Source organism: Molothrus ater, chromosome 20, assembly GCF_012460135.2.
Source record: "Molothrus ater isolate BHLD 08-10-18 breed brown headed cowbird chromosome 20, BPBGC_Mater_1.1, whole genome shotgun sequence".
NCBI classification, from domain to species: Eukaryota; Metazoa; Chordata; class Aves; order Passeriformes; family Icteridae; genus Molothrus; species Molothrus ater.
In genome coordinates this window covers 11,525,301-11,543,868 of record NC_050497.2, presented here as the reverse complement: position 1 = coordinate 11,543,868, position 18,568 = coordinate 11,525,301, and the positions used below count along the sequence as shown (strand labels likewise).

At 37.4% G+C, this 18,568-nt stretch overlaps 2 protein-coding genes across 9 annotated transcripts in view; one reads left to right on the top strand and one right to left on the bottom strand.

Moving 5' to 3' along the window:
* Positions 1-18,568, bottom strand: part of RALGPS1 (Ral GEF with PH domain and SH3 binding motif 1) — a 76,272-nt gene that overhangs the window by 39,403 nt on the left and 18,301 nt on the right. The gene's annotated exons all lie outside the window — the stretch shown is intronic.
* On the top strand, positions 2,216-17,670 carry ANGPTL2 (angiopoietin like 2). Of its 2 annotated transcripts, none has more exons than XM_036393668.1 (5): positions 2,216-2,507; positions 11,118-11,953; positions 14,899-15,092; positions 15,333-15,603; positions 16,110-17,670. In XM_036393668.1, exons 2-5 carry the CDS (start codon positions 11,146-11,148, stop codon positions 16,307-16,309), a joined length of 1,473 nt encoding a protein of 490 aa, XP_036249561.1. In that variant the 5' UTR covers positions 2,216-2,507; positions 11,118-11,145; the 3' UTR covers positions 16,310-17,670. The 2 variants fall into 2 exon arrangements, with proteins under 2 accessions (XP_036249561.1, XP_036249560.1); XM_036393667.2 differs by having other exon boundaries at positions 11,097-11,953.

The following is an 18,568-nucleotide window of genomic DNA, read 5'->3' as shown; positions in this document are numbered from 1 at the left end:
TGATCTGTGTAAAAATATGTTTCTTGTTCAGCAAAGAGGACAGTCACAGAAACAGAGTTTGGCTAATTTTGATTTTTCAAATATTTTATTTATAACATAATTACCTGTAAGAGAATGCTTAATGACTAAAAAATACACCACAAGAGAAGTCTCTAGGCTCCTTCACTGAGTAAAAATTTTAGGCATTTAACTGCATTTATTTAAGTGCCCTAAAATCAATGGACCTAAACTATACGTTAAAGAGCTTAAAAGTGGTTATGGATACTTTATAAATATGGGCCTAAATCAACAACCTCATCCTCAGGAAATAGTTTTTTTCAAGAACCTTGGTGCTGTGGGGTATAACTTCAAGTTAGAAACCTGCATTTTCCTATAAAAGCAAAGAATCTAAAACTGTTCATTTTAAAATGAAAACTAAATACTCCACCCAAGTAGTAATCTACCTAGAGAATCACCTATCTAGCTCTACAAGCACTTAGGAACTGGAGAAACTGATCAGGAAACAACGACAGGAAACAACCACTCTAACATCCTGACGAACGCTCATGGCAACCCACTCCCTGTGCTCTTCCTGCTGCCACTTCCCTCCCTCGAGCAGTGCTCTCCTAGGCTGAAAAAGCACCTTGGCAAGGAAGGAGTGTGAATCATACTCAGGTTGAAAGGAAGTTTCATGGGAATATTGCTAAATCAGTCAAAAATTAACACTTTCTGATTCTATTAAGCCAGCTTTTTCAGTATAAAACCGGTACAGTATAAAATTGGAAAAGCTTTGGACTGCTTTAATCCCAAGTGTCCAGACTATGCTCCTAACTAGCACTGAAATGGCCACTCCAGTCAGTGGTCCTCTCTCTTTAGAATAGAAAGGAATAAGCTTCTGAGTTAAAATAGAAAATAATTAACATAACAATAGTAAATTGAAGGAATCACAGGCCATAGAGGGAAGGTACAAAAAACTTAGAAAGCCTAAGGCATATTGAATTGATAGTGTAATATAGTTAGACGTGAGGTTTTTTCTGGCATTCACTTTTATGATGGAAATAATCTGTCATTATAAAAACAACTGCTTGTTCAGGTTTTAACTTGAACAGAACTGGTTTTAATACAGTATCTTTAAACCTCTTTATTTGTCCTCTGGTTAACTCAAGTGCCCTCATATTGGTTTCCTCCAATTCTACAAAACCCAAATATCTTCAAAACTGACTGACAAATTGCAAACAAGCCCATTATTACAATACAGCCCATTAGTACAATACAGCTTTCTTATGATGTCAATGATATACAGTGACTGAAACAACCATTTGGTTTCCTAAACTGTAATAAAAAAGCGCCATTTTTATGTTGTAAAGTTTCACTTTTAATTTGCTAATTTCTTTGCAGGATTCCCAACAAGTTATAAAGGCAGATTTTAAATTCATTCATTCATTTGACAAATCTTTTTTAAACCCAGAGCTAATAGCTAACAACCAAAAACGTTCTACACGCAGAGTTTCATAATGGCAACTTTTTAGAGGTTTTAGGAAAATTGCAGGAATTCCCATCACTCAAATGAGAAACAGGCTTTAGATTACCAGGACAAGTATGAAGAATCATTCAAAATGCACGGAGGTTCAGCCAAATAATGAATTTGCAATCTGCACTAGAATGTTTTAAGAGCTTGCTTGAATTTGGACAAATTTATTGTCCATTATTTCTGCTTTCGAGCTGTTGCCTGACAAAGATGAGCTAGGAAGCACTAAGAAAGGAGCCCCTCAGCGCTACACAGAGCTAGTCTGCTGGCTCCGCCGGCGCCCGCCGAGCGCCTGGGATGAGCATCCATCCCCGCATCCCTGAGCACGCTGTGACGAGATCCGAAGGCAGGAAGTGCCCCCCCGGCCCCCGACATTTTGGGGCCGAGTCCCGTGCAATTACCCACCCTCACTGCCCTTGATCTAACAAAGCGGACCCGCGTTCCTCCTCGCGGCCTCCCCAGTTTGCCCTTAGCCCCGGCATTAGCCTTGTTTCGCGGCTGAAACTCGGCTTCCCCCGCGGCCGGTCCCGCACCCCGGGCGGGGAGGGCTCAGCCGGGGTGGCCGAAGCACGAAGCTCCTCCCGGCAGCCCCACTGCCCGGGGGCGGAGGCAGCTCGCCCGTCCAACCAGCGCCCGGCAGCTCGCCGCTGCTTTGCCTTCTCTCCCCCTTTCCCGGCCAGGATAAGCCTGCCACAAAGAGCAGGGGTTCAAATGAGGCAGCTCCTGGCTGCCTGAAGGGACGGCCGGGAGCGCCGAGCGCCCCGCGGGAACGTACCGCTTCGGACGCGGGACGCAGCCCAGAGCGGTCTTGAGCAAGAAAAACGCAGAAGAGGAAAAAAGAATTGCAGAAGAGGAAAAGAATCCCCAGTACGTCGCGGCTGGTCGCAGCACGGCGCACGCGGACTGCGGGTCGCCGAGGCGATGTCACCGCGGTCGGGCCGCGGCGGCAGCTGCTGACGGGAGCGGCCGAGGAGCGCAGCGAGGACGCCGAGCAGCCGCGGTAAGGACGGGCACTGCCGGGGGCTGCCGGACGGGTGCGGCGAGTTCCGTACGCGCGGCTCGGAGCTCCCGCTGCTCGGAGGGAGCCCATGCAAGCCTATCAGAGTAGGACTGCTCCCTAAGATCAAGCAGCAAGCCTGCTTTTTGACTTCAAAAGAATTTCAAAAAAGTACCCCCGAGCCTAAACAAAAATCCGTCACATATTAAAATAAAATTTGTAAATATAGCTGAGACATTATGTGCCAGGCAGTGAAAGCCTTGGTATTATTTTCAAGAGTACGATTTTATTTTTTTTTAAATCGTATTTTTGCGCGTAACTTTGATCTTCACACTTCCTTAAACTTGCCATCCAAGAATTTTTCTAGGACATACTATTTCTGAAGGACTATCTGTCTTAAAGATTTTGAAACCTCCATTCAGTCTTTTTTACACTCATGTCTGATTAGGGAGATACAAAACTTTCTGATACTTAAACAGTCTATAAAGGAAATATTTGAAGTATTTCACAAAAACTTAATTTAAAAAAGAAACTAGAATTTATGAGTACATTCATGTAGGCATCAAAGTATTACATGGTCTAACTGCTATTTTTCATGGGTAAAATGAGTCACATTTATTAAAATATGAATCTCTTTAAAGACTGTTACGGACAATGTGCATGCACACATATGAGCACACACAGTATGAGCACTTTCTGGTAGTGATTGGATTAAGTGAAAATAAGGTGAGGCCACTGTTAAGGGAAGCAACAACAAAAGCAGTGCTTTCTTTCAGTAATTACATTCCACATCTATGACAGAACTTTAGTAAAGCACAAAGAACAATCCACAAACAACTAAAATTCTTGGTAATCAAGAAGAATATTTGTACTTCTTGTAACTAAAGTTTTTGCCAAAACTTGAAGAAAGTTACATGGCAACAATAGATACATAAACTTCTGCAGTTTCTTGCAGCAACTGATAGTATTTCAAAACAAAAGTTTTCCAAGACCTCATGAAGACACTTTCGTTCTGATGTGCTGCTTAATCATCAAAAAGTATTACCTTTTAAGAAAACTGAACTGGTGCTTGAATTAAAATTTCAGTTTTAAGTGGGCAGAAAATCTGACAAGAGAATGCATTCTAACACAAGTGTCTTAAAGGAATTAATTGGTTAATGCCAGTGTGGCACTTTTTACACTGGAAGTAACTAGTGGTAAAACTGCAAAAGTGATTCTCCCCCTAAGTTTGGAGTTAAATTTTTCAATTCAGTTCAGTATCATGTTTTCATAACTAGCACTGCATGCTACTATGTGTCAGCCCTTTCCTATGTATTTACTTTAAAACTTAGAGCCCAACTTTAAAGGTTTTTCCAATACATGGAAAAATGTGGTCTACATATAACTGTGCTGTATTTTCACCGTGAATTGCTGTTTCCTTTAACAAAACAAAAAACAAAAACAAAACAAAAAAAAAATCACTAGATTTTTCACAGCAATACTTTTCATCGAAAAGCTAAGACGTGAGCTTATTCTAAAAGAAACCCTGCAGCAGTGGACGTCCCTCCTCTTAGAAAAGAGCAAATTTCACATTACGTTTTAAGATTACCTTTGAGAGGTAAAAATTGACAGGATAATTTAACATAATTCCATGGGAGAAAACGTGTAAAGGAGTAAAAAACAGAGCATGACCTCTAAGACAAGGGACAGGGAGTAGGAAAGCAAGCAGATTCAAAAAATTCATGCTTGTCTGTCTTATCACAATGGTGTTGTGAAATCCAGATCATATTACTGGCTTGGTGCCTGGAACATGCCAGCTAACTGTAAGTCCACAAACACTGGCTATCAAAGGATTCTGTAGCAGCAAAAACCTAAGATTTGTTTTAAAAAAATGCAAAACCAAGCCTTCTGATCTTTTCATAGCAGGATTTTACATTTTCAACACCCTTGCTTCATTTGCTTTTATAATGCAATAAAAATGTAAAACTGCACTAATATAAAAATACCTTTCATTATCAAAGACAAAAGTATTAAACAGTGAAGATATGTTGCTAGCTATTCATGTTTCTTCTTTAGAATGCACAGCTATCAAATTCTGTATGAATTCACAATAAAATACAGCAGTTTATCTTCTAGAGAATAAATGCTGTCTTAGTTAACACTATGCCTTTTGTGAACATGCCTCCTTTATATGCCTCAGTGCCTGAGGATTCTGCACAGAAGATGGCATATCAGAGGTACAGAGGAAAAGACAGCCCATCAAAAGGACTCCTGACCTTGTTTCATTAAATATGAACAACACAAAAAACAGTGATTAACAGTGGTTTAGCTAGCATAGCTGAATGAGCTCATTTGTATGTATGGTATCATTTTTTTCTTCATAGTCAAAGCAGCCATTTCAGAAAGTATGAGTGTTATGCAAAAGTGTGTGTGTATGTTATCCTTTTTATGTATGTGTTTTTCACCTATCTGGGTATTCTAAAAGGCTTTGATGTGTGACAGTAATTACAGTGCATTCAGTTCTGGCACGCTGGACCTACATGAACTCTTAAACAATCCAACCTCTAGACTGTAAACCCTTCCTCAGCCAGAGCAATATGTAGAGATGGAAATAAATGGTGAGTGTTGGACCTTGCCTATCCACTCTTTAATTAAATGGAAGTCACCTATTACAAAAAAGCCCCAACCCACACCACAAAAAAAAAAAACAACCCTACACAGAAAATAGAGAGAAATACTAAAAGACATTAACCCCACAATCCTGAAATTAACTTCTAAGGTATGTAATACTCTGGGAGCCTTTTTAGGGAGGCTGAGTGACAGTGATTATTGTAAAAGCAACAGTTGTTATCCCTAAGATGCAATGACTTAAATGGAGAATCCAGCGTTAGTTTAGTTTCTGAGCATTCCGCGTAAGAGTAAGTCATGTAGGAAACCTACTGCATCACCTTGTTTACAATAATTATCATAGCCCAGTAAATGATTAATGCATCCTTAGTTCCACAGCTGCAGCATACAAGCCACTAAAAATCTTTTCTAACTTGTTAAAGTTTGCTGCTGTGTTCTTCATATACCAGGTTCTCACTATCACTTCTACAAACGAAACAGGTAGTGTTTTTTATCTCTGCAGCAAACTCAACTATACTGCAATCCAAATAGCTACTCAAGTCCCCAGAAATGCTCTTGTTATAAGGTCTGAGGTTTAGCACAGAAAACTGCCTTCTCTGTAAAGCAGTCTCCAAGGACAGCGAGAGTGCCATGTATCACATGTTCGAAAGCTGCCTGTCCATGGATCAATGCATCACCATGTCACACCTATGTTTCTCTGGCTTTGTTGCAGTTTACTATACATAGAAATACAAGAGCAGCAGCAGGAAGCAATTCTATTACTTTTACCTACTGGGATCTGCTATGTTCCTTATCTGTAGAAATAAGCCATAATGATGCAATTTAAGATACAAAACTTCTATTCTGGTATGACATCCAGGTAATTATTTTTCATATTTGTCTTAGTTAAGGTATTCCACACATGATTCATACAGATCATTATTTTGCTTTTGTACCTTTCCAAAATGCTATAGTACAGGTAATGTCTTAAGTATCAAAACCTTTCCTTCTTAAACGGGCTTGTAATGTTAAGCAACACATAATAAAGGTCAGTGCTCAGCCACCATCCAGTAGTCTTCCTGCTCTTACTTTTTGCAGGACACTGAAAAGCAAAGATATAAAAAGGACATAGAATAAATTCCTAGACACAAAATGCCAATCTCTCAATGGCTGAAAGACTCAGCATTGCAAAACCACTTGAGATCGAGATGAGAGAGTGTTGACACTATACACTCAGGCATTCATATACACATTTCTTTCCAGAGTAATATGGCAAGTGTCTCTTTTATGAACAAATTTCATTCAAAAAAACCAGCCATAGCATTGAAAAGCTACTGGCAGCATTTTCAGATAAGCTTAATGATTCTGTGATTATTATTTTAAGTCATTTTTTTCATCTCATGGAGACAGATCACTTGTACACAGAATCACACAGGCAAAATATTTCATAAAACCTGAGACAGCTAGCCTGTCTCCTTAGTAAGAATGACATCCTCCTAGCCATGGCATCAAAACCAACAAATAATGAAAAAGGATATACAGGTTGGATTATCCAATATTATGCAAATTATAAGTAGCTGAAATCCAAAAAGACCATTGTGCTGATGTTGATACTTTTACTGCTCCCTCTTAAGGCAAGCTGTTTGAAAATAGAAATTAACATTTACCAAATGGTAATTTTTTCATGTAGAAATGTTTTTACCTTTATAATTTTAGGATCACAATAGCGATTAAACAATATGTTATGAACATTTGTACAATTTAATATTGTAAAATACTAAAATCCTGTTGAAGTACATAAATGTCAAGATATTAGTAAAAAAAAAAGGCAACACATTCTGACTAATGAAAAGCTGCATATAAACAAGACAGAATACAGGACAGAAAAATGTTTCAAAGCAAAGCCAAAATAAGGTTTTATTATCATTTTCTCCCTAAAGGACAGAAAAAGCAATCAAGTGCTGAAACATCCAATATCCCTTTCAGAAAATTTATTTCCTCTTTTGTCACCAGATCATGGAAATATCCTTACTCGGGTAAACAATGAATAAGCAAACCACCTACTTCCAGTTATATACATATAGAGGCAAACATCGGGTATACAAGCCAAAATTTTAACTGAAGCGCTTGTGCTGGCTAGGAGTATAAAGCTGCTACAATTATATGCCACACAACAATGCTGCCAAACATTTTCATACAAATGCAGTTATACTGGTAAAAGACAAACACAGGAGATAAAACAAAGTATTTGACCTCAATAAAAAGTGAAATATACTGCCAAGTAGGGTAGATATACAAAAAACTGAGGTACATCTGCACTAGGGCAAGTTTGCCCCAACTCAATTGCTATGAAAAGTGCTTTTATGAGTATGCACTTGAACAGAATCTAGAAATAAAATAATGAAATTACTTCAACTTGATGTTTAACCAAAATAATTACTTTTAAAGTGTGCTTCATTCACCTGTATGCTTGTGTGTTGAAGTTTTGTCAGTATGCATGAGGATAAGAGACAAACAATGCTGTATCTCCAGTAATTATGAAAATTTCCCTCAAACCTGCAAGCGTGCTTTTAGATTGAAAAGTCTACAGCTGCCCAAGTGGAATTTTGCGCTGGGAACAAATATGGCCCTAGTGATATAGTTTCCACTCAGTCCCCTCCAGAAGAGCTACTGGCAGAGGGCAAGGGGAAAGGAGCCAGAGAAACAGGAAGAACTGCATGATCAGCAAGCAATGGCAGCAGTCAAGCACAAGGAGTATCAGCAATTACAGGGCACAGGAGAAAACTGGAAGTTAATGTCCTAGACGTCAGATATCATCTTTCTCTCACCTGGGAAGGAATTGCAATGTCCCAAGAATCTGATGTTCTGCTACTCAAAGAGGAAGGTATTAAAAAAGCCTTAAATCCTTCCTTAAAATGGTTTCTCTGGCTTCCCTCCCTACTTTCTCCATTCCAGAAAGCTTTTTTGTCCCTGAAAGATTAATCATTGAGAGTTGCTCAAATGACCATGTGTGAACTTCATTTTAATCCAACTGCAGAAAGGAAGGAATGCCATTTATTCATGTAGTCCTTCCCAATATGCAACAAAAAGGCCTCATGCTAAACACATTTTTTTTAACCAAACAAGTACAAACAGTGAGAGACTTACAAAATTATCATATACAGACTGCAGGAAGGAGGACAGCAGATGACAGTATGATTCTTGTTTCTGTTTGTACTGGGGCATTCTCGAACCAATGTCACTTTCCTTCCACTGATTTTCCTTATAAGAAGAACATCTTAGAAAAGGTGACATGCAGGAAAGATCATGACATTTCAGGACAGTCTAATTATGCTGATGTCATTCACTGGTGGCCTGCCATCTGCAACCACTGGTCAAACCCTAGAATAGGCTTCCTAGAGAGGGGTCGCTCACATGGTCAGGCAGTGGGACTAGATGATCATTAAGATGATATGTTATAATGAGGCTGATGAACTCTGGCCCATTACTTTCTTACACAGTTCTTAAAAAGATCAGGAGAAAAATCTGTTACATGTTGCTCTTTCTTCAGCTCAGAAAAGTATGGGCACCCCAAAGCCATACTCAAAGCAGAGAGATGCTGATATGAGATGCTGTAACAGACAGAAGTGAACTCTGAGGAAAAAATAGCTTTTTTTCAGTAGTCACATTAAGTACAGGTTTGGGGGGGGGACGATATTAGAATTCCAACAGCAAAATAAAACTATTTTACACCTATATGCAAGAAACATTTGCAAAACCAGTCATCTGTGCAGGAACATGAGGCCTCGAAAACTGCCAGGTTTTCCAAGTGTGACCTGCTGTGCAAATGCTGATTATACAAGTTAAAGCTGTCTGGGGTGAATTTATGTTCCCTATTTTCCAAGACTCCAAATAGCATTGCTTTACTTGCAGAAACCATGTCAAACTCCAGATTTTCATCTGACGTGTTTTCAAGACTTTGAAAAGTTCTGTACAGCACAACTCCTTTCTACTTGCAAAATTAAAATGAGTTTATTCCAAATAAGAAACTGAGGCAAAAGTATATAACCAAAAATTTTAAGAAGGATTAAGTTCTAGTCTCTTTGTTTGAATCTTTTGCAGAAACATCTATTGTTTATTTCACAAAAACAGAAAAATACAAATGACAACCATATCTTTTCTCAGTATGAATAATAAAGGATGCATATCCAGCATTAACTTGACATTTTTTTTTAAAAAAAAAACCTCTTAAAAGTCCACAGCTGCCTAGAATCATAAAACAGTTTAGATTGGGTGGGACCTTATCTTCATCTTACAGAGCAAGTCTAGTTTCAGCATTAGATCAGACTGCTCATAGCCTTACCTAAATCAAAACTTCATATATTTCTAGGAATGGAGATTCTACCACCTGTTTGGGTGACTGCTTCAATCCTCAGTCACCCTCACAATGAAGTTCAAACAAAACCCAGTTTTTTCCTGAGGTAATTTGTATCCGCCATATACTTTCACTGTGCACTTCCAAAAGGAATTTATCTTCTTAACAAACACCCTTTAAGTAGCTGAACATGTGTCTTTCTTTACCTTCTCACCTGGAGGCTGCACAAACCTCCCTCTTTCTGCTACTATTCATTCATCATGTCTGCCAGCCTCCAGCTAGCCATGCTGGGTGTACTCAGCTGGACTCACTCCAGTTTCTCACAGCTGTTACTATCACCATTTAATGCAATTTTAAAAAACTAATGTAGCAAAGATGAGTAAACAGTAAGGTGATAGATACTTAAATACTCAATGATTATTCCATGAGAAATATTTTAGAAGCAAAGAAATAACACTACGGCAACACTACCTTGGTTAAAAAGTATCTGACTTTATACACTGAAAAAACTCTAATACTGCATTTTTCATTCGTTTTATTTAAGAAAACTAGGTTGCATATACACATGAGGATTAAAAATCAACAATGAAAAGGTTTTAGAAATACATGACATCAAAGTGCTGATCAAGTAGCTGATAAGAGAGTGGTTTGTGGCAGAGTATTTCTGGCATCAGTGACAATGCTAAGCCCATATTTCCAAGTCTACTGTTGCCCACAAAGTTCTGGTATTGATTTATTTTTTGAGAGGTTGTGAGGGCCTCGGCTGTCCACCCTGAATATGAATCTGCATGGAGAACTAAGTTAGGGCAATTTCACCAAAGGGCAACTGTTGCAGTATGCCAGTAGACACTACCAGCGGATTCCAATCGCCACGCATTGCCACTGTCCACCATGCACATATGCAGCTATTTTTCCCCTTTCAAGAAGGGACTCTGAAGTGAGATGACTAGGCTGAGTTTAGAGACAGTGTCTCCAGTGAGAGTCACAGTAAATGCTTCAGTTGTAAACTCCACTAGTCTAGAAAAATAACAGATTTTACTGCCTATTATATCTGAGTAGTAGAGTTTTTAACTTCCAGTTATTAAGGACCAATGTAAAATAAGTTTTTCCTTTTTTTTTAAGCAATGGAGATTCAGTACTGCTGAATAAAGTAAAATTGTTGCATCTCACCTAAGCTGTATGTCTTGCAACGTATATGCAGTTCTAAAATACTGCAAATTAACAGTTTGATATTTTTAGAACTTTTAGCAGCATTAATACATATATTAACTTACGTTATGTTTACCTTTAAAGGTTGTATTTGTAACTGTAAAAAATGGAAAGTGTAATTAATATTTAAATGAAAACTCCAATCTTGGAAACTTTTGTGGTACTTGCCTGGAAGAAAGGAATCTTAAAATCCTTGTATTTATTGCTTACTTTCTTATCATTCTTGGCAGGCTTTAGATGAACTAGCAACTAGTAACTACAGTTCTGACCATAGAAAGATACAACTACTCCTCATGATGTCCCCTTTAACCAACACAAGTTGATGCTGGACCTCATTTGTACAAATGGTTATTATGTACTATTTTGTAAGTTTTAGAAGAGATGATAATTTGTAAATTCACACTTATTTCCTACTCATTACTGTTAAATTTATTTTAAAACAGATTTTACTAAATTCTTTGCAGAAGAATATTTGACCGGAACTAGAGGATCATGATGCCAACAAGATTCATCTGTTTAATACTAGTAACTGTTGTGGGAGTTACTACAAGTGAAACACAGGAATTTGAAGGCAATGACAAGGAAAAAGCTCAAGAATTCATTTATATGAATAGATATAAGCGTTCCAGTGACACACAGGACAAATGCACTTACACGTTTATTGTACCTCAGCAGAGAGTGACAGGTGCCATTTGTGTTAATTCTAAGGAGCCTGAAATTCTGCTTGAAAACAGGGTAAATAAACAAGAATTACAGTTACTTAACAATGAACTTCTTAAACAAAAGAGACAAATAGAAACTCTCCAGCAACTGGTAGAGGTGGATGGTGGAATTGTTAATGAAGTCAAACTGTTAAGAAAAGAGAGCAGAAATATGAATTCTCGTGTCACACAACTCTACATGCAGCTATTACATGAAATTATCCGAAAACGTGATAACGCCTTAGAACTTTCTCAACTTGAAAATAAGATTTTGAACCAAACTGCAGACATGTTGCAGCTTGCAAACAAATACAAAGACTTAGAGCACAAGTATCAACATTTGATGTCAATCGCCAATAATCAGACAATAATAATTGCCCAGCTGGAAGAACATTGTCAAAGAATGCCATCCATAAAGCCACTGCCACAAACTCCACAACCACCAATTAAAGTGTACCAGCCTCCTACTTACAATCGCATTAATAACCAGATATCTACTAATGAGATTCAAAGCGATCAGAACTTAAAGGTTCTGCCACCTACCTTACCAACCATGCCTGCAGTTACTAGTATTCCAACTTCAACTGATAAACCATCTGGTAAGTAATATTATTGATACATTTACATTATTTTTTGCTAATATGCAGTGGGCAACATTTTTATCGTAATATCAAAAATGCAGTCAGAATTTATTTAGCTAGTGAATTTTACATACATGCTGTAGTAGAAACACAGAAAGAAAGCAAAAAAACCCTGTGAATGTCTAAGACACTCTAGCCCCACATATTTTTCTCATGTTACTTTGCTAAGACAAACCCATCATTTATACTACATGTATAAGATAAAGGACTTCCAGAAAAATCTTACAATTCAAGTAATCTAAATCTTATTTACCTTTGCTCAAGACTGAACTGCTACAATTCATGACATCTGAAGGAGTTTGACACTGTGTAAACATATGAAATTATTACAAATTTTTTGATCTAGCATCTGATAATGTGCTTGTGTAATTAAAAAAGGAGTAAGTATCTGCTCTGTACTTTATATGGGACACTTGTGCTGTAGACAGGAGCAAAAGGAAGTAAGTGGTGGAATAGTAACAGGATATTATACAGCCCTTATTGAAAGATAGAGAGTCACAGATCTCTGAACTCAGAGCTAACTGAAACAGAGTAATGCAGGGGAACTGCACTCAATATATTTCATGGCTATTTGCAAAATATTCCAAAGGACATCGAGGACGTCACAAACTTTTGCGACTACCCAATAATGCAACTGCCACACGTTCAAAACCAAACAACCCCTGTATTGTCTCTCCATGGAAATACTCACAATGAAAGAACCTCGAGCAAGTAAGCACTGAGTCTCTTGAGTCTCTAAGTCTCTAAAACATTTTGCTACAAAGCAGTATTTTCACAGAATTGCCAAAAGTAGTGCAGCAAAGCCTGCACCTGATCACAGCCAACCTGTGCAATGAAAACAGGAGTGAAATACAAGAAAAATAGTAAATGTCTTCTATTAATCTGTTGAAAGTCTCCCTTTCTCAAAAAGTAGTAGACCAGTATTCTCTCTATCACAGACTTATTACAGTCTTACTAGATTCAGCAGCTTCACTATTAACTTTGTTCACACTGTTTTCTGGTTGTGGTTTTTTTGTTGGTTTTTTTTGGTAGATGCCTCATTCCTGAAAGTGTCAAAGACCAGGCTGGATGGGGCTTGGAGCAACCTGGTCTAGTGGAAGATGTCCATGCCTGTGGAAAGGAGGTGGAATGAAACAAACTTTAAGATCCCTTCCAACCCAAGCCTTTCTGTGATTCTACAACTCCCTAAAGACAATTTTATCAAAACTACCTACCTTAAAATTCAGGGTGCTCTCACTTTTTCATGGGAAAATACCCTAGCTAAAATGTTGAAAAGGTTCCTACCTGACAAAAAAGGACTTGTCACGAAAAAGTAGCAGCAAATTCTACTTTGACGTGCTTCTAATAGTTCATCTTAAATCACTTTCAGAGAAAAGATTCATATGGAGTAGAGCACTGCTGCCATGTGCCATAAAAGAAACTGCAAGATTAGAACAGTGTAAATACTACATTGCGTACTGCTGTATATTTTTTTACAAAGACAAGGTCAAAGCTGTTTGACTATTTTAGAAGTTCTTCAATAATTACTTACTTTTTTATTTTTAGTCAGTGCCACTACACATTGTGATAAAATAATGAGCACTAATAATTTAAACTGCTCTGGTTTAACATTTTTTTCCCCACCTCTCATAATGAGCCATGCAATGGTGTGACAAGAGCAGGGCATCTATATCTTAACTGCAAGAAATCTAAACAGTTAGCACCAAAAGAAACGGAGAAGGGGCTTACAAGCACAGTTCCAGGTACAGTCTCTGATTATGACTGAGGCAACAAGAACACAGCATCCACAGAACAAAGACTGGGATTGCCTCTTTGTACACTGACTTGCTGATTAAAATAGTTAAAAATACCAAAACCTCAGTGTTTTAATCTTCAAAACACTGAGATTATTTCTATAAAACTAATTTATTTCTAAAGCATTTGCTGAGTACCATTAGTAGTGTTGGACAATGAATATGAAAAACCATAGGACTGAAATAATTTAAAACAGAAATTACTCTTGATAGCAGTATATGCTTCAGTAAGGCTCCTAGTCAGAAGATCTGACAAGCCTTACTCCTTCAGTGGGCAGGTAGAATCAATCCAGGGGCTCTAATCTCTAATCCTGATGATTCTTGTTGACTTCACCCTTCTGCTGAGGAATCAAGGCAGGTGACATTTCTGAATATCTCAGATTCATTAAAACAGAATCTATTATACCACTGGAGAGAATTTATTGAAAAAACAGGAATATAAGATACTTTCAAAAAGCATAAGCTCTTTATAGACTCTCTTGAACTGAAAACAAGACTATGTTAACTGCAATTTCTGTGAATTCAAAGTATATTGAGTCCTGTCATTTATATAAAAGTTTCTCTCACAAGCACCCTATGTTAAAAAGAAAAAAAAAAACCAACTTAATTTCTATGTTATCTTGTAATTTATTAAGGTGGCAGCAGTAAGACCTACAGCCTGAATTTATGTTGTTGCTTCCACAGTTAATGCCTGTGCCAGTGACATTTTTGGGGATCAAAAAAGCTGAATTTCTCAAAGACAGAATCAAGGTCAAACTTACTGTTTTGTTTTCTAAAGGAAATTCTTACTTATCTATGCAGTATTCCTATTTAGTTTCTTTGGATATATATTTGATGGTAAAAGTACCAGTGCAGCTGCCTTAATTTTTTTTTTTTTTTTCAAAATCTACCTTTACCAGTAACGCATTATGAAATGTTCCAGAAATAATGTTACAATAAATGGATCTGTTTGAAAACACTTGGTGAATACTCGTCCTCTAATAAGAGGAAAAACAAATATGCTATTCAGTGAAATCAAACTAGTACAAAAAGCTACCAACTCAAATACTGCCCTGCTTTAAAGAAATGCTCAGTGGCAGCTTGATGCAGAGCCTTTCTGTTTTGACACAGGGCCCTGGAGAGACTGTCTACAAGCATTAGAAGACGGCCATGACACAAGCTCCATCTATCTTGTAAAACCAGAAAACACAAACCAGCTTATGCAGGTCTGGTGTGACCAACGGCATGACCCTGGTGGCTGGACTGTCATTCAGAGACGGCTGGATGGCTCTGTCAACTTTTTCAGGAACTGGGAAACGTACAAGGTTAGGACAAGAGAGCCAATTAATGTTTTCCACCCTCTAGAACTTACTGATAAAGTTACTTTAAAAGGGTGGTTTTAGAGTCTGGCCAAGAGCCTACTTGAAAAAGAACTTGTGTGTTTACCCTTCAGAAGAGAAGTCTCTAAAAATAAGTTTACTGCAGTTTTCTACTTAAGAATACACTCAGATTTACCACTAACACAGATGCAGGACATTAACATGCTTCTCTTGCTTCCTTTACAGCAAGGATTTGGTAATATAGATGGAGAATATTGGCTCGGATTAGAAAACATCTATTGGTTAACAAATCAAGGCAACTACAAACTGCTCATAACAATGGAAGACTGGTCAGGTCGAAAAGTATTTGCTGAGTATGCCAGCTTCAGACTGGAGCCAGAGAGTGAGTACTACAAGCTGAGACTGGGACGCTACAACGGCAACGCGGGAGATTCTTTCACGTGGCACAATGGCAAACAGTTCACCACGCTAGACCGGGACCACGATGTATATACAGGTAGGAGGTCCCTCTCAGCTGCCTTGCCATTTTTGCATTTACATCCCTGTCCCCCCTGACCCCCTTTTATCTCTTTTGAAAAAGGAAACATACTTATGGTCATACATACAAAAAAAAAAAAATTGCACTTACAAAGGGATTTGTCAATTAGTACCTTATGAAGTACAAACTGATGTGTCAACCCTTATATATACTAACACCAAAATGAAAAGTTTTTACACTCGACAAGGGTCTGTAAAATACACTATGAATGGTTATTTGACACAGTAACACCCGCTGATTTTCAGGCAAGAGAAAGTAACAAAAAGGATTCTATCTGTAGAACCTAACTACTTTGCTGGTTCCTGAAGAAGCCTAAGTTCACTTTGTACCACAGGATATCTACATGTTAAACATACTAAAAAAAGCCCAGATCAACCAGCCAACCATCCAGTGAAGTTTGCTACTTTGCTTGCTTGAAGATTTTTCATTTACTTCTCAGCCTGAACTGGAGCTTTCTTTTGCAGGTAACTGTGCTCATTACCAGAAGGGAGGATGGTGGTACAATGCATGTGCTCACTCAAATCTCAATGGAGTCTGGTATCGTGGAGGACACTACCGCAGTCGATATCAGGATGGTGTTTACTGGGCTGAATTCCGGGGAGGATCATATTCACTAAAGAAAGTTGTTATGATGATAAGACCTAACCCTAACACATTTCACTGAAATAACTCTTCTCTTGGTTTGCTTCTAAAAATCACATAAAGCTATGATTTTATCACCTGAAATTATCTTTTCAGAAATGAGGAATGTAAGATACTGTACATTTATTGATAAGGTATGAGGGCTTGTATATTATATTTTCAAGAATCATGCCCAGAAAAAGAGCTGAAGAAAAGGAACTGTAATAACATTCAGAACACCTCTTGGTCCTATTAGAACTTGCAGTTTACATGAAAACTGTAGATAAACTTCCTGGTTTTTATTCCCTGTAAATTAAGTTTGGAAGATAAAAATATTGCCACCACATTTAAGTATTTTTGTATGTTATGTATAAATATTCTCAAATACAGGAAATACTACAAACTGTACAGTAAGAGTTTTATTATTATTATTGTTATTATAAGCAATCATTTGACACAGGAATCATATCCTTTGAACTATGTAGCTGGTATATGTACATTAGTGTGATGATTATGTAATCTTTGTTAACTACCATGAATAAATTTAGAACTATATAATTCTGTTTTGAGAGCAGATACTCCAACCATTATTGTCCTGATAAATCCGGTCTTTTCCCTTCACTATGTGCATTTAAATAATCTGCTCCTATGAAAGTTCACCATTAACTCAAATATTTTAGATTAAAAACATTAATTATTTCTTACCAAAATGAAGTAGCTACTTGCATATGGAAATTAATCCAGATTTATAATAGGTATTCTATAGCCAACATGTTATACTACACAACTGTTACGGTATTTTGTACCCGACTTCAGTGATTACCTGCTGTGTAGCCTCTATATTCAGAAATGGCTGGATATAAATTAAAGGGTCTATCCAACTTTGCAGGCAAATGATGGATACCAATTTATAAGCTATTTAATAACCTTAGCCTTTAGATAAAAAATTATATAGAGAACTTATCCATAGCAAAAAAGTTATTTTAAACATATTTCACAATTATTACTGTCAAATTATTAAACAGATTTACTCATATTTAGAGGTCAGTCATACTTATGAAATACAGACTGGAGTAATTCTAATATTCTTCTGAGATAGGTTTCTATAACAGATTGTCAACACACCCATTACAAACAAACTACTACAAAAAATACAAGTTAAAGAATGCATAAAAGAGGCAGAGTGAAAGCCTCTAGAAGTTCAACATATTTTTTGGTCAGCCTGTATGACACTGAGTGTTTGTGTGTGTTTGCATACTTTTCCCTTATTACCTCATCACATCTTTACCACAGTATGATGTGTGACGTAGCATGTGCTGTATATAACTGAAAGTAGGGTTTTTAATATATTAGATTACCCCTGTAATATTGTAACCCTTAATAAAGTACCAAATGTTATTTTAACATGTTGAGAGTTCATCTTGTTGTAGTTCACATTACTACACAATAGCCTGCCTCTGTTTCAAACAAACTCTGATATGCAACCACTGTTGATGTGTGTGAAGTGTTGAAATATTGCAACATAAAAAAGCAAAACAATTTTCAGCTGAAAAAAATACAGAATTTCCACACAGCCCAAGGAGGAGCAACTTTTTGAGGGTTATATGAAACACCCACATTTCCCAAACAGTATTCAAGCTTTATCTTCCATGGGGTTATCTATTCAATTCTGGAAAAGATTTGTATTTTAGATTAGAAATATTAATGCACCTACTGGCCCTAAAGTCTGGCTGCAGTACTCTTACAATTAGTAGCATTAAGGCTACTTCATGCTTGGATTGAGGAAAAAACCCAGAGAAGTTCAGGTATCCACTGTGCAGATCTCAAGATGAGGCATTCCCTAGAAAAGCCATTACAGTTGGTCTTCTGTAGCTGGAGATATGGCTGGAAATACATCTTCATAGTATACACTCAAAATAGGCTTTAAACCCATGTTCAAGCTGACAGTCTTTTGTTAAAATAATAATAGTTCTTAACCTTTTACCTAAAAGGTGAGTCATTTACCTAGATACTCATCCATGTAATTAAAAAAGATAATGCACAGAAGTCGGTCCATGATTACCTGGAGATACCACATGTGAGAACAGAACTTACTAAATTTTTTGCATAAAATTTGCATATTTGCATAAAATAATTTTAAACACAGAACCTGGCATATCAAAAGTAATTAAACATTAGGGATTTGGAACTTATACTGTGAAGTTATTGGCAAGTACATTGGCAGAGCCACAGATTTCACTATGCTTATTTAAAAAAAAAAACCACACAACAGAACTCAGTTTGCACTAGGTCCACCTACTGT